This window comes from Talaromyces rugulosus, chromosome II (genome assembly GCF_013368755.1).
Source record: "Talaromyces rugulosus chromosome II, complete sequence".
Taxonomy (NCBI): domain Eukaryota; kingdom Fungi; phylum Ascomycota; class Eurotiomycetes; order Eurotiales; family Trichocomaceae; genus Talaromyces; species Talaromyces rugulosus.
Genome location: NC_049562.1, coordinates 4,216,897 through 4,230,772, shown reverse-complemented (window position 1 = coordinate 4,230,772; position 13,876 = coordinate 4,216,897). Strand labels below are relative to the sequence as shown.

The following is a 13,876-nucleotide window of genomic DNA, read 5'->3' as shown; positions in this document are numbered from 1 at the left end:
TTTACAGCCTCTCCAAAACCTTGTTCAGATCCGCCAAAACACCCATCGCTGTGACTTCACCGCCGGCACCAGCACCCTGGACAATCAGCGGGTTACTGCCGTAGCGCTGCGTATAAAAGCTGATGATATTGTCACTGCCCTTGAGCCCCGCAATTGCGCTGTCCTTGTCAAATTGCTGTAGTCCCACCTTGACCTCGTTCTTGGCAACGTCAATGCTACCGACATACCGCACCACTTTGCCAGCCTTCTCAGCCTGTTCTTTCAGCGCAGTCATCTGTCCGTCAAATTCTGGCAAACGGGTCATGAATTCCTGAATACCGGCAGCTGTGCCCGGCAACGAGGCCAGTTCGGCGGGGATCAGGGACTCGATGGGGAAAGACTCTGGGCTTTGAACCTGCAGCCCCACGATTCGTGCCAAAATGGTGAGTTTGCGTGCAACGTCCATGCCGTTCAGGTCGTCGCGCGGGTCTGGTTCGGTGTAGCCCAGATCCTTGGCCTGGCTGACGACATCGCTCCATTTTGCTTCACTTGACGCTGACACAGGTGCGAATGTGTTGAAGAGAAAGGACAGTGTGCCAGAAAATACGCCTTCGATGCGAGTTACCTGGTCGCCCGTCGCGACGAGATCACGCAGGGTTGAAAGGACCGGCAGGCCCGCGCCAACGGTGCTTTCATGGTAGACAAGCGCGCCACCGCTAGCCGCAGAGGCAAAGATGTCCTTCCACAGCGACAGGTCCGACGAAAAGCCCTTTTTGTTGGGCGTCACGACGGAGATGCCGGCCTTGAGGAACTGCGGGTATGCGCTGGCCAGGGCTGGGTCCGAAGTATTGTCGACGAGCACGGAGCGGCTGCCGCTGGGCGCAGAGGAGAGGTAGGATACGATTTCTGAGGGGCTCAGGGCGCCGGATTTGGTGAGGGAGGGGTTCGCTGACGCGGTTTGCCAGTCGCCTGCTGGGATGGCCGGGGAGTATGCGGGTGCTGGGGAGAGGAGGGTTTGCGAAGAGCGTGCCAGGAGGACGAGTGTAGGAGGACTGGGGAGTTTTGAGAGCTGTTGGAGGAATGAAGTTCCCACGCCGCCGACGCCTGTTTTATGTCAATACTGTGTATAGATAGGGAATGGCGTTAAGATGAACTTACCGATGACGCCGAGGTAGATTTGTTTCGAAGGCATGGCTGTTTGATTTGCAATTGAGACGCTGGAACAACAAATTATCTGATTAATCAGGATTAAAACGTCGAGGATGAAGATATTTGCAGAAACGAAAGCTGATCGATGCGGGGCAGTCGTCGGGGCCTGCGATAATCGGAGGACCTGACGTTATCGGGCCCAGCCACAGCATGATTGGCCCAAGCTGGGAAATGTGGGGCTAGAGCTCCATCACTAACAATTTAATTAGAACATCATCATCATCATCATCATGATTATCATTTTTGATCGCAAAACAATAAATAATAAGCGCCATGACTTCGAAGCAACAAACATCCTCCTCATCGTCATCGCTCTATGGCATCCAACGTTCCAAACAAAGCGCTACTAGCCAAAAGGATCTCTCTTCATCCTCGACCCTCGCCTTCACGACCCATCTCTCGTCACTAATCTCCAAAGATGCGACATCCACATCCCAGTCTTCTTCTAGTCGCGGACGACGCAGTCGCCCGTCCAAAGACTCCAAACCAGACATATTCGCCGTCCACAACAAAGGCGCCCTAAAACGCGCGGCAGCCGACGAGGCAGAAGACGTGCACGGCGTTCGACAACAACATCAACAAGCACACCAAAACTCCGACGCAGTCGGCCAGGTCGATGCAGCAACACTTCAGCGCTCAAAACGGCGCATGGAAGAGAAAGCGCATATTTACGAAGATCTGAAAAAGGGATATCATCTCGCCGAGGGGGAAAGCAGCGATGATGACGATATGGCTGATGGTAGTAGTGATGCTCGCATGCGTCGGAGAGAGAAGAATGCGCTTGTAGATTTTGACCGCAAATGGGCCGAACAAGAGCACAATGGCGATGATGACGACGACGAAGAAACCAGATCAATGGTCGACTACGAAGACGAATTTGGCCGAACACGCCAGGGAACAAAAGCCGAAGCCGCGCAGGCCGCACGAGCAAGACGAAGCCAACAACAACTCGAAGGCGAAGAAGGAAAAGATGCATCTCGACCCGCACGCCCATCGAACCTAATCCACGGCGAAGCCATACAATCGCACGCATTCAACCCGGATGCCGCCATGGCCTCGCAAATGGCGTTTCTGGCTGCCCGGCGTGACCGCTCACCGACACCGCCAGAACAGGCACACTACGATGCCGAGGCTGAAGTGCGGACGCGCGGGACGGGGTTTTACAAGTTTTCGGCAGATGAAAAGACACGCGAGAAGGAGATGGAGGAACTGCTCAGCACGCGCAGGGAAACGGAGCGAGAGCGCGAGATACGTGGCGAGCGCAGGGCTGAACGGGATCGGATCAAGGAGGAGCGGAAGAGGAAAGTGCAGGAGTTGCGGAGCAGGCATCATGCAGAGCGTTTTCTCAAGGGCTTGAGCGTTGACCTGGGCTGATGATTCAAATTATGTATCAAGTTATGTACGTTACGAATAATGACATTTAGATTTGAGTGGCTGGTCACTATAAACTATAAGCTAATCGTAATACATGCAAAAGAGACAAATCTAAAACTCATTCACAGCGATTAAAGGTCAATAACTTTTGGCTATTTCTGGCCGTGTCGCCAAGCACGGTATCAAGCACTATCAACACATGTTGGAATCGAAGGGTATTCATGTGGCAAAACAAAACAAAAAAGCATGTCGTATCGATCATGACCATCATATCTCATAATATCATCACTTCAATCTCGTAACACATAGACAGAAAATCTTCTCAATCAGTCAGGGCGAGTCTATTAATGACCTCGGTAAATCCATTGGCGTCTGAACAGAATTAGCAGAAATCTTGGATACAAAATAAAATTAAAAACACACCAGTCTCGGAAGTGAATTTCAAAATGTGTTCCCCGCCAGATGTTCTTGGGGGAGTGTAATCCGGAAAAAGAATGACCATCTGTAGATCTTGCAAGATGACCAATTTTTTATGTCGGCGCGCCCAAAGATGTAAATTGATATCGTGCGTTATAAAGGCAGTCCATACTGGAGATCTTGATATCATTCAGTACGCAACTATTTTTTTTTGACGAAAGATTGAAATACCTTTCTAGTTCACCATCGTGAACAGATGCCTGTAGTCGGATAGAGCCCGAGATGCGGTCTTGGTAGATACGCAAAGCGTGGAGATATCGATCATCCACAATGAGTCTGCTAGAGTTGAGTATATATAAATATCCCTCGCGGACAGACGGTACACTCACCCGCCGAATTTCTCTCTTTCCGAGCCAAGCTCAAAGTCCCGAATATTCTGAACTTGTCGATGCATATCCTGTGAACGGAGGGCAAGGAAAGTGCAAAAAAAGGTTACCATCCCTGTAAGCTCAAGCATTAGCTAATATATGTAAAAAAAAAAAAAAAAAAAAACGAGTCGTTGGATTTCTCACTTTCAATTGCATGAAAGTTTAAAGTTAGCCACGGGACCAGCTCAGTTCCGGACCGTCGCCGTCGGCAAAGCTGTAGTGATGAGCCACCTCGTCTCACTTCTAGCATGTTGAGTGGAAGGCAGTAGTATTTATTCGACCGTCTACCTTTCTGAACCTTGCACAAGATCCGCGCACGGCTGTCGTCCTCTCGAACATAGAAAGAGACTGACAGCTTGTAACTGTCTTCGTCAAATGCCCTACAGGTTGTTAGAGACATCACCTAAGTTGGATGCCACCTACAAATAAGCCACTTCGTCGAATCCTTCATCGTGGAGCCACTCTTTGGCATTTTCTACTTCTTCACCATGGCACTTTGAACTATCACCAGCAGCCAGAATTGGAGTAGTCGAAACGGTTTTCGCAAATATATGCTTGGCCCAATGATCATTCAAAATGGCCGATGAAAGATTCGACATTGTCGTCGTAGATGTCGATGTCGGTGAGCTCGGCACCTCGGGCACCCATGGAGGCGGGGCGCCTTGGGACGATGATGGAGACATTGGGGGGAAGTAAGATGACGATGGCCGCAGGCCAGGTCGTGCTCGCTCATATGACCGACGCTTCCCGGGGCCATGGTGTTGTTCTACCGGGCTGCCGGGGTCAAGGCTGCTACTTGCAGACGAGTCCGATCGACCGATCGAGACACCTGCCATAGTTGCTGCCAAACGCCCGTCCTGCTCGGATAGAAGGGTCATGACAGTGCGACGCATATCAGCCAGGAAGCGAACGTCGGGCAACTTGCTGTCAGGGGTTAGTTAGCATTTGCGAGTAGCGTCAAAAGAGAACCGTCGGAATAGTTTTACTTTCGCATCATATCTTCTAGTTCCTGCAAGAACATTTTATATTTGGTAAGTCGTCTCTTCAAGGTATAGCTACTTTCTTCCCGGAAGAACGTATCCAAACCGTGCCATACGTGCCGGAAGTCGTCCGCACGAGGGTTCCCGTTGAGCTTCCTAAAGGAGGTGGTGATTTCGCCCAGCGTGTAGTTCAAGCTAGCCAACACCGTGTCCAGGTCTGATTTGATACGAGCATAATTACGAGGAAACTGCCTGCTGAATCCTTCAATATTGGTCAGGGTTGCGCTCATGGCATAGAGCTCGGAGATCAGGTAGGTGATCTCGGCACCGTGCTCGGGGAGACATGACCGGAAGCGCTTGAAGCCGACAGCGACATCTTCAGCAATGTCGCGGACCCGCAAGTCCATTATTGCGGTTGGATATCAGTGCTTCAGATGCATGTATGATAGGGGTTCACGGTAACGGTGTGTCGTCATTACTTTGAGGGGGAAGCGAGACAACACTGATTGTTGACACACTAATCTTGCACCTGTGCTGCTTGCTATTTCCCCGTCTCCTCCCTGAACAGCAAGGGAAAAAAAAAAGGGAGTGCGGGATGTGGTGGTGTCAAGTGGTGTAATGTGTAACTATAGTGGGAGCAGCCGAGGCTAAGAAAGGAAACGGCCTTAGGGCTGGCAAGACGGCGAGCCCAAAAATAGTTTTTCGTCGCGGGGAAAAAAGGGACGTAGGAGTGCACGACAGGGTAGTAATAATTGAAATAAAAGAAAAGAAAAGAAAAGAAAAGACAGCGCTTAATGGTTGAGGCTCTGTTGAGGGGCAACAAGCCGTGCGGCGCTGTAAAGTGGACTGGTTTAGTGTGGTTGTTGACGTGTCCATCCTGCAGGTTTGCGGAAGAATCCAATCGAAGTGGCCTGGATCATATCATCCATGCCATACCATGCAGTAAGGCCACCACAGGCCAATCCCCTACCAGGAGGGGATGCAAGGTGTCCATGGGTCACGAGAATAGGGAGAATGGGACGCAATGTGGCGTATACGCATACATGCCCAGTCTACATCATCTCAGAGGATTGATGCACAATGGCACGAGAGCCAAGACGACGACGTTGTAAAAGGATGGATTAGAATGATAGATGGCGAACAGTAGTTGATTGCGGCGATTCGAGTTGCAAAGATGAGGCGAAAGTTGCAAAGAGAGAAAGAGAGAAAGAGAGCAGGAAAGAAGGAGGGCTCCTTCCTCTCTCGTGCATGCGGGCTTGGCGGCCTCTCTGCGTCAGTTCTTCACGATAGGCCGAAACAAGCAAACAGGGCAAACAGCTAGCTGCCCCGCGACGACCCGGCAGCTTGGGCCTGACAAGATTTAAGCTTGGCCGGGGTGATTCTTCAGCATCTACTCGGCAATCTACACCAACACTCTTTCTCAACGGATGCATTGCACTATCTATCACAGGCCTGTCCTGTGGAAGCAGGCGTGATTGCTAGGTTACATTAGCTCCAACCAGACGCGCTGGCAATATATAGCTTGCCATAGCACATTCGGAGAGAGAGAACACGAGAAAGCGATATAGAGATAGAGAGAGAACGAAGACTTCCTGATTGGCTAAACCCCTCGTAAAAAGAACAGACACATTGATGAACGAAACACGTGAACCCCATCAGCCCATCCCGAAGACCAGACAAAAGAAAAGAAAACGAATACAGACGGAAGAAGAGAGACAAAGCGATTAACTCCTACTGCACGATCATCACATGGTGACCTGCTTAGGAAGACTCCTCTTCGTCCTCATTGGCCTGGATGGTTAGTTAGTAGATGAAAACAAGAGGAAAGGAAGAAGAAAAGCATACCAGGTAGCTGGCCTTTTGCTCTTCATATCGCTTCTTGTCAGCGACAGCCTTCTCTTCGTAGGGCTTTCGGTCGGTCTCGTCCATGCTCTTCCAGATCTCACCGAGCTTACGGCCAAGGGGGCCTGTAAAGCATTAACACGAGAGTTTTTTTAAAAAAAAAAGACAAAATAGAGTACTAACCAAAGGCGATGCCGGGGTTCTCCTCACGGACACGCTCACGGTTCTCGTTGGCAAAGAACATGTAGGCAGAGAGACCGCGCTTGGGAGCATTAGGGTCTAGACAACGTTTAGCAACAAATTTAAAAACAAGGCGGGGTCATCTGCAACTCACCCTTCTTGCGCTTCTCAGTGCGAGGCTTGGTCTTGCGGGTGGTCTTTTCCTTAGGCATGATGAATGACTAGAGAGTGCAGTGTAAAGAAGTCTGTCTCACAGGTTAGTTAGTGTCACAGCGTCGCAGGAGTGGCGACGGGGTTATTGGTGCAAAAACAATGATAATTGAGCATACGCGACCACAGAAATTCAAAGCAACAGCGGCGCGACAGAGGGGGGTCGCGACAGAGGGAGGGTACTGCATGTATGTGTGTTGTGTTGGGGCGCGGGACGCGGATCCCAAACACCATGCGGTCGCGTTGGTTGAAGCATACAAGACACGCCACAACCACGACGGATCGCAGATGCAAGCAGATCGCGTAGAGCAGCAGGGAAAAGCAGGAAATTACAGAGGAGCGCATGCTGGAGACGAATTGGCCGTCGGCGCGATGGCAGCGGCCCTGGTCAGGGCATGCTGGCGCGGCAGACGACGCTGAGGGCAATGGCGACCAGGGCCCAAAGTGAAGAGAAAATGAACAAAAGACGCGTAAGACGACGAGAAGAAGCGCGGAAAAAGGATGGAAAAAAAGGGTGGTGGGCAAAGCAGGGTGGTTGCGACGGCGGCGCAGAGCATCCGGCGTTGATCTAGATAGGGAAGCTTACCTGGGCAGAGAGACAGCTTGGGCTTGTATGCGAGGCAGTTTGTATGGGCGAAAATGGGTGAGAGAAAGAGAACAGTGAGAGAGCGGGCGGGCTGCTAGTAAAGAGAGAGAGCGAGAGACTGGGCTAGTGTGCCGTGATTACGCTGTACGGCGTACCCGTCCTGTAACCGCCCATACCAGTACCGCTGCCGCAAGGGGACGATGCCCGTGTCACGTACTGTCACAGTGGGTTTTTCGTTGCCTTCCTTACTGCCTGCAAATGGGCATTACTACTCCCATTATTATTATGGGCTGGCTGTGGAGCGTCTCCGTCGATTCCGGTGGGAGACACCGTCAGCACAGCATTACTACTCTTACTATTGGTTTGTTGCCCTGAGATGAGAGTAAATTACCGTCGTACAGTACAAATGCCGCAGGAATGCAGCGCGCCAAACAATTGACTCGTGGGCCAGCCGCTTAATAAGAGTCGCCGTATTGTAAGTTCTTGGTAAGTACCAAGTGAACTGAGAGACCGCGTCATAGCATGCTTCAGATCACGTGCATTGCCTTGCCTTGCCTGTCCAGCCCTGTCCTCATAATTTAACATGATAATATACATGCACATATAATATATTTTCGTGTAAATTTGCAAATTTATACCGAGTATGCAAAATGTCCTGATGATGCAAACCGCTCGGCCTTGTGGGGACGCCTCAACTGGTTTGTTTTCAAGAGAGGAAGAAGTTAGAACAAAGTAAACGCGCTAGCTACCAAGCTTAATCATCCCTGATTCGACTGTTGTCCCTTGGCCCGTGGCTGTAGCAATAATAGGCAGCACTAACACTATATACTAGGCTGTTATGTGCTGATTGTACATATGAAACCATACACTTGCTGATTCGTCGAATATTCACTGCATTTGGCAGCATCGCTCTACTCCACGAAGCCCTGCAGCAGCCGCGTCGCGTCGACGCATGGAGCTCATAGCCTCTTAAGTTAGGGCTAAAGGCCAGGCCGAATGAGAGGACCAACAGATGTGGAGCATCGCCGACCGTGCTTTTCGCGACTTATCGCGCGCATACACTTTGGCCGTGACGTAGACTCTCTCTGGCGGCAAAGAACTTGGCTCTTGTTTCATCAATCGAGTTCGTCCAGCACCAGCGCACGCAGTTGGTCGTCGCGCGCCCAGTCGACTCCACTGCCCGCGACCACTGCGCTGGCAATGTTCTTCATCGTATCCCATCTCCCTCGAGCTGCCTTGTGCTGTCGTTCGGCCTCTGCGATTTGAGACTGCAAGTCCTCGTCAACAAGAGTATCGCGCCACGAAGATTCCTGCGCCGTTAATTCTAGCAGCTGGCTTGCTAGTTCCTGGTTGCGCTTGGTTGTCCGTATGTGGTCGACTTCTGCGTTCGAAAGGGCCGCGAGCGTACTGGCCTGCGCATTAGCCAAGTTTTCGTACACCAGCGAGAGTACATCGCGACGATTCACGAGGGGGAGAAGAGCCCTGAAATCAAACACTAGATCAGCACGAATCGTAAACCGTAGACCGCCAATAACCTCAACAAACCTTTCCGCGGGAGACGCGCCTCTCAAGTGCACCGTCTTGAGGATCGGATCCGTCATGAGAACTGATTCAGCTGCCTTTTTCCGCACTGTGTAAGTTGCGCGAGCTTCGAGCAGCTCTTGCTCTGCGACGCGAAGCTGCCCCTCCACATCCACGTTGCTCGGCTGTTCAACATCTTTTTAAGACCCGTCAGCTGGATCGGACTTGGATATATATCGCAATATCAAGAAAAGGGATAAGCTCCCCACCTTGTTCTAGCACGGCTCGTTCCAAGTCTAGTTCCTCGATGTGGTCGTAGAGGCGCAACAGCTGCTCCTCCTTGCTAGAGAGCGACAGCTCGTCTTGACGGCTGTCAGCTGCCAATTCCAGCAGCGCGGCCTCTGTCTCATCAAAAGCTCCGCCAGCATGCGACACTCTTTGTGCAGGGTCATTGGATGCCATGGCCAGCGAGAGCATCTCGTCTCGTGATTGTTTTGGAGAAACGGACCAAAACGGGTCAGTCGCGCCCGGTGCGGGGCAACCGCTAGGCCCGTTCGGGCTGCAACCTAGTTGCGTCACGTTACCAGGCACCGGCGGCAAGCTCTCATGATGCTCTCTCTATCTGTCTTGCTTCGTCTGTCTATTATTGAAGTAGCAGACCAAACGCCTTCGCTGGAAACGACTCATCGGACTTCCCTAGCTTGGGGCTCCGTCGGGGAGACCAGCAATGTCGTTACACATCTATATTGCTCACTCTGGTGAGCATTTGCTAGCTGATCCAGTTGCTTTTACGTCGTATGTCTACATATCCCCCCAACCAGTCTTGATGCCTCCTAACTCGGATGAAATAGCCCTGACGCACTCCGATCATGGATTGCTCGCAACACCTCGATTCCCTTTCAGCGGCAGATATTGATGACTGCACGCGGCAAGAATGTCAAGATCCAGACCCTAGCTACAGAGGTAATGCTTGCTATCTACCACGCTTATCAACGGATGATATTGACTGATTTCTAGGATGAGATCTTTGTATTTGATAGACTGTTTGTCAGCGAGCCAGGCACTGTCGACATTCCCGATATCCCTCCACCGCCTCCTTTCACCCCGAACAATCCTCCCGATACCTTAGCCGACCAGAACAACCTCCAGGCCTGGCGTAACCTTTACATGGCCCGGAGAACATGGGCTCTGACCTTGACCGAAAGTTGCACGAGCATAAACTCCTCTCTTCAAGAGCACAACCAGCACACGGATATCATTTATCGTGGTGTCGGCGTCGCTCTGGAGAACCTCAAGTCTCATGTTGCCGGGCTGGAAAACAAGCTTCAAGAAGCTCAAGCATGGGCTGGCGATCTCGTCAAAGAACAAAAATCGGCCTTGGATGGATGGCAGGGGGCGTTGGAGAAATTGGATAGTATACCAGCAAGAAAAGACATTGCCTTTCTCGGCCGTCCGTCGACACCCAAAAGGGCAACCAGAGACCCGTCAAATGGGACGTTACAGGATTTTCTGGATGTGGAAGAAGTCCGCCGGGCTGCTTCTCGAGGTGCTTCTATCTCGCAGAACTTTTCCCGGCGTATCGATGAAATCACCAGGGCTGTCGGTCAGATTGCTTCTAATACCCGCGCTTTGCTGGAACAGGCGCAGCTTCCACACCTTGACGAGCACCACGGACTACTTGAGGAAGTAGAGACGCTGGCCAAGAAAATCAGCTCCGACTATGAGCACGTTCTAGGACTTCCTAGCAATCAAAAGAGTCTAGCCAATATATCCCGGATGGCTTTGGCGCATACAAAAGAGCTACTGCCGTCGCTGCACGATATCAGTCTTGAACTACAGGGTGCGCTTGAGCAAGCTGTTCGAGATAGAAACGACTCCTCAAAGGCTTCTGTTGCGCATATGCGGAAGGTCTCTTCGCTAGAGTTCCGTCTTGCAGATGTCCAGGGACAGATTGCAAACCTGGACATTGATAGCGAAGTATTTGAGGTCCTGTACGCAGTGTTTCATCTACCAGTCGTCTACGGATCCGTGCTCATTGAAGCTGTGCGGCGGCGTGAATGGGCAGAAAAGTTGAAAACCGACTCTCTGACCCTGGCCGAAGAGATGGCCGTCTTCAGAGATGAAGAGCAGCGTCGGCGGAAGAAATGGGTCAAGACGATTGGAGACCTCATTGCGCTTCCCGACGACATGACGCCTAGCTTGGAGATCAACCTACAGGGACAAGGACTCGAATGGCCCGAAGTGCACCGCAAGGATATTGAAAACTACATTGATGCTCTCAAGTCCAATGGTGGCATGCCCGCGGTTGTAGAAGAGCTGTCTCAACTCTATGCCGATCTTGACAACCCAACTCGACAGCAAAAGCGACGGGCAAAGGCTTTCAAACAGGGTAGTGTCTTCGACATGGGTCGCAGCTCGCTTCTTATCCGCGGCGACGACATGGTCCGTAGTTTAAGAGACGAAAAAGTCAAGTTGGAAGAGAAACTAAAGGGTTCGGACAGTCGGATTCGCAAGTTAGAGGACCTTCTCCACCGCCAGAGCCACATATCTCGCCCTCTTAGCGGAAACTTTGGCTCTGAGATTCCTACTTCGCCTGCTTCGCCTCTTCCTGAGTCCAGACGCTCTTCTGTTTCTTCGCGACGTTTGTCGTCCAATCAGACTGGTGAAGATAAAGCTCTACTTCACCGCATCATGGCCCTCGAGGCAGATCTCCTGGGTGAGAGGGAAATTGTCCAACGCCTTCAAAGAGAAGCACACGTCGAACGCCAGTCGTCTACCGACAAAATGCAAGAAGTCCAATCAACCAAAGTAGACCTTATCAAAAATTTAGAGTCGCGGCAAAGAGAGTTTGAAGACGAGCGTCGGTTTCTCGAGGCAGACGCCAAACAGCTGCGACATCGAATCGAGGAACTCGAGGAAGAACTATGCCAGGTCTTGGATCGTCGAGACCATGAGAAACAAGACGTGGACGAACGCGCACAAAAACTAGAAGAGCAGCTCGAAACAGCACAAGCTGATGCTACAAAACAGTTGGAGGATGCTAAGAGCGAAACTGAAGTTTTGCGAGAAGAGTTGACTCGTGAACGGAAACGAGTCGCTGAACTGAACGAAGCCGCCGTGGATCGGGAAAAGCAACTCTCGGAGAAAGAAGCCAAAACATCCGAACTGAAGGCCCAGTTAGATGAATTGCATACCCAGAATCTGGACAATCTCAACACCTTGCAGGCAGCACATGTCAACCTCTCACCGGAGGGTTCGGCGCCATCCGACTTTGCTTCACTAGTGAAAGCTATAGAAATTCTTGCAGAAGGTCTGGCAATCCATGCGAGAAAAGCAGAAGAGTCAAATGCTGCTCTAGTTTCGGAGAAGAAATCCCTTGAGGAGAGACTGAAGCTCACCGGTATCGATGCTGCGGAGTCACGAGAGACAATAGATAAACACAACGCACAAGTCTCGAAGCTAAAGAACCAGTTTCTTCAGGAGCAATCTCAAGTGTCAGTTCTGAAATCCGAACTTACTGAGGAACGGTCACAACTCCACCATTTGAGATCCAAGTTTGCCGCTGGAGAAACCGGTTCTGAAGTGCTTCGGGAGCGTGTGGCGGAAGAAGAGAGCAAGGTCGTTTCTCTTTCACAGAAACTGGTCCATATCAATGCACAGGTGCGCACCGCAGAGGATGAGGCCAGTGAGTGGCGAGAAAAAGCGAAGGTGGCCGAGGCAGCCAGGCAAGCGGCCATCACTCAGTTGGAATCTCGTGGATCTAGGGCTAAGGAAGTCTCACAAAAGCTGTTACAGCAATCGGAAAAGATGGGTCGGATGTTGGAACAACTCGGGTTCGCCATTGTGCAGCAAGATAACAAACTTATTATCCAGAGAGCATCCAAGCTGAACAACAGTGTTTCCGGGATGGGAGATTCCCTCGCCTCTTCATCGATTGCGTCTCTCCGTCTAGATCCAGAGTTACACAAATGGGTCCAGGATGGCTCAAATGACGAAACCGCCAAGTTCAAGGCATTCACGGATGCCATGGCGAAATTCGACGTCGAAGTCTTTTGCGAGTCGGTTGTCAAGAGAGAAAAGGATATAGAGGTGCTGGCTCGAAAATGGCAAAAGGAAGCCCGGGGTTACCGCGACAAGTATCATCGGGCTCAAAGCGACGCGCACGACAAGATTGCATATCGCTCTTTCAAAGAAGGCGACTTGGCCTTGTTTCTTCCTACTCGAAACCAGGCAATCCGGTCTTGGGCGGCCTTTAATGTCGGGGCACCGCACTTTTTCCTACGTGAGCAGGATGCTCACAAGCTCAAAACTCGAGATTGGCTATTGGCTCGCATCAACAAGGTGGAAGAGCGAGTGGTCGATCTGTCTCGGTCTCTGAATGGCGCAAACCAAGACCGACAATCAACTGTCAGCGACGAGGTCTCGGCCGACGATGAGAATCCCTTTGAGTTGTCCGATGGCTTGCGCTGGTATCTATTAGACGCGACCGAGGAAAAACCGGGCGCCCCCAGCACTCCAGGACTAGGCAAAAGCACCGTAGCTTCGGCACACGTCGATGCAAAAGGGTCCATCCGCCTGAAACGCTCGTCGGCCGGTGGGAACGTTGCAAAGACACTGACCAAGAGCCTGGACAGTCGTCGTAATAGTTCTGCGTCCAAAAAGGGCACACCTGTGCCGACATTGGTCGCGACGGAGTCGGTTGGGGATAATGTGCAACCAGCAGAGGCGGATGCTGGGGTCCAAGAGACTCCTGAATCCGCCGCTGTCTTTGATGAGGTTCGCCGTGACCTACTGCAGAAGCCTTGAGGAGCTTTTTTTTTTTTTTTTTGCTCATGTCTGTTCATAATATGACTGACGGATTTCCCCGCAGGCGTTGGAACAACCCCAAGGAACCGGTAGTAGGTCTGCGGTGGCGATCCCGCGACCAGAAGTCGAGACTCAGTCTTCTAGCTCCTCATTTAGCAAGCGAGCATCGCGGTTGAAACCTTGGGAGAAGCTCTGGTCGTTAGATTATCGGTCAGAGGGTGGCAAGCAGCAATGAAGAGACGGAGTTGAGGCTTGTTTAAAATAAGCTTTGCACATAGTTGTTTGTTTGTTTTGCCATGGTGTTTTTACTATTGTGGTATGCAAAAGCCGCTGGAACGATAGAT

The 13,876-nt window shown here is 51.3% G+C and overlaps 7 protein-coding genes across 7 annotated transcripts; 3 read left to right on the top strand and 4 right to left on the bottom strand.

Annotated features, from left to right (window-relative positions):
- Window position 1: 1 nt before the first annotated feature.
- On the bottom strand, window positions 2-1,171 carry TRUGW13939_03925 (uncharacterized protein; the record flags this gene model as incomplete). Its single annotated transcript, XM_035487103.1, has 2 exons — window positions 2-1,083; window positions 1,138-1,171. 2 exons carry the CDS (start codon window positions 1,169-1,171, stop codon window positions 2-4), a joined length of 1,116 nt encoding a protein of 371 aa, XP_035342996.1.
- Window positions 1,172-1,461: 290 nt separating this feature from the next.
- Window positions 1,462-2,562, top strand: TRUGW13939_03924 (uncharacterized protein; the record flags this gene model as incomplete). Its single annotated transcript, XM_035487102.1, has 1 exon — window positions 1,462-2,562. One exon carries the CDS (start codon window positions 1,462-1,464, stop codon window positions 2,560-2,562), a length of 1,101 nt encoding a protein of 366 aa, XP_035342995.1.
- A 322-nt stretch (window positions 2,563-2,884) lies between these two features.
- TRUGW13939_03923 (uncharacterized protein) lies at window positions 2,885-4,794 on the bottom strand (the record flags this gene model as incomplete). Its single annotated transcript, XM_035487101.1, has 7 exons — window positions 2,885-2,934; window positions 2,986-3,158; window positions 3,211-3,315; window positions 3,369-3,480; window positions 3,552-3,787; window positions 3,831-4,331; window positions 4,394-4,794. 7 exons carry the CDS (start codon window positions 4,792-4,794, stop codon window positions 2,885-2,887), a joined length of 1,578 nt encoding a protein of 525 aa, XP_035342994.1.
- Window positions 4,795-6,148: 1,354 nt separating this feature from the next.
- On the bottom strand, window positions 6,149-6,621 carry TRUGW13939_03922 (uncharacterized protein; the record flags this gene model as incomplete). The annotated part of the gene is made up of 4 exons (XM_035487100.1): window positions 6,149-6,178; window positions 6,233-6,354; window positions 6,413-6,508; window positions 6,564-6,621. 4 exons carry the CDS (start codon window positions 6,619-6,621, stop codon window positions 6,149-6,151), a joined length of 306 nt encoding a protein of 101 aa, XP_035342993.1.
- A 286-nt stretch (window positions 6,622-6,907) lies between these two features.
- TRUGW13939_03921 (uncharacterized protein) lies at window positions 6,908-7,039 on the top strand (the record flags this gene model as incomplete). Its single annotated transcript, XM_035487099.1, has 1 exon — window positions 6,908-7,039. The coding sequence occupies one exon, from the start codon at window positions 6,908-6,910 to the stop codon at window positions 7,037-7,039; it is 132 nt and encodes a 43-aa protein (XP_035342992.1).
- Window positions 7,040-8,320: 1,281 nt separating this feature from the next.
- Window positions 8,321-9,203, bottom strand: TRUGW13939_03920 (uncharacterized protein; the record flags this gene model as incomplete). The annotated part of the gene is made up of 2 exons (XM_035487098.1): window positions 8,321-8,922; window positions 8,996-9,203. 2 exons carry the CDS (start codon window positions 9,201-9,203, stop codon window positions 8,321-8,323), a joined length of 810 nt encoding a protein of 269 aa, XP_035342991.1.
- A 250-nt stretch (window positions 9,204-9,453) lies between these two features.
- Window positions 9,454-13,767, top strand: TRUGW13939_03919 (uncharacterized protein; the record flags this gene model as incomplete). The annotated part of the gene is made up of 4 exons (XM_035487097.1): window positions 9,454-9,521; window positions 9,578-9,689; window positions 9,744-13,502; window positions 13,597-13,767. 4 exons carry the CDS (start codon window positions 9,454-9,456, stop codon window positions 13,765-13,767), a joined length of 4,110 nt encoding a protein of 1,369 aa, XP_035342990.1.
- Window positions 13,768-13,876: the final 109 nt, after the last annotated feature.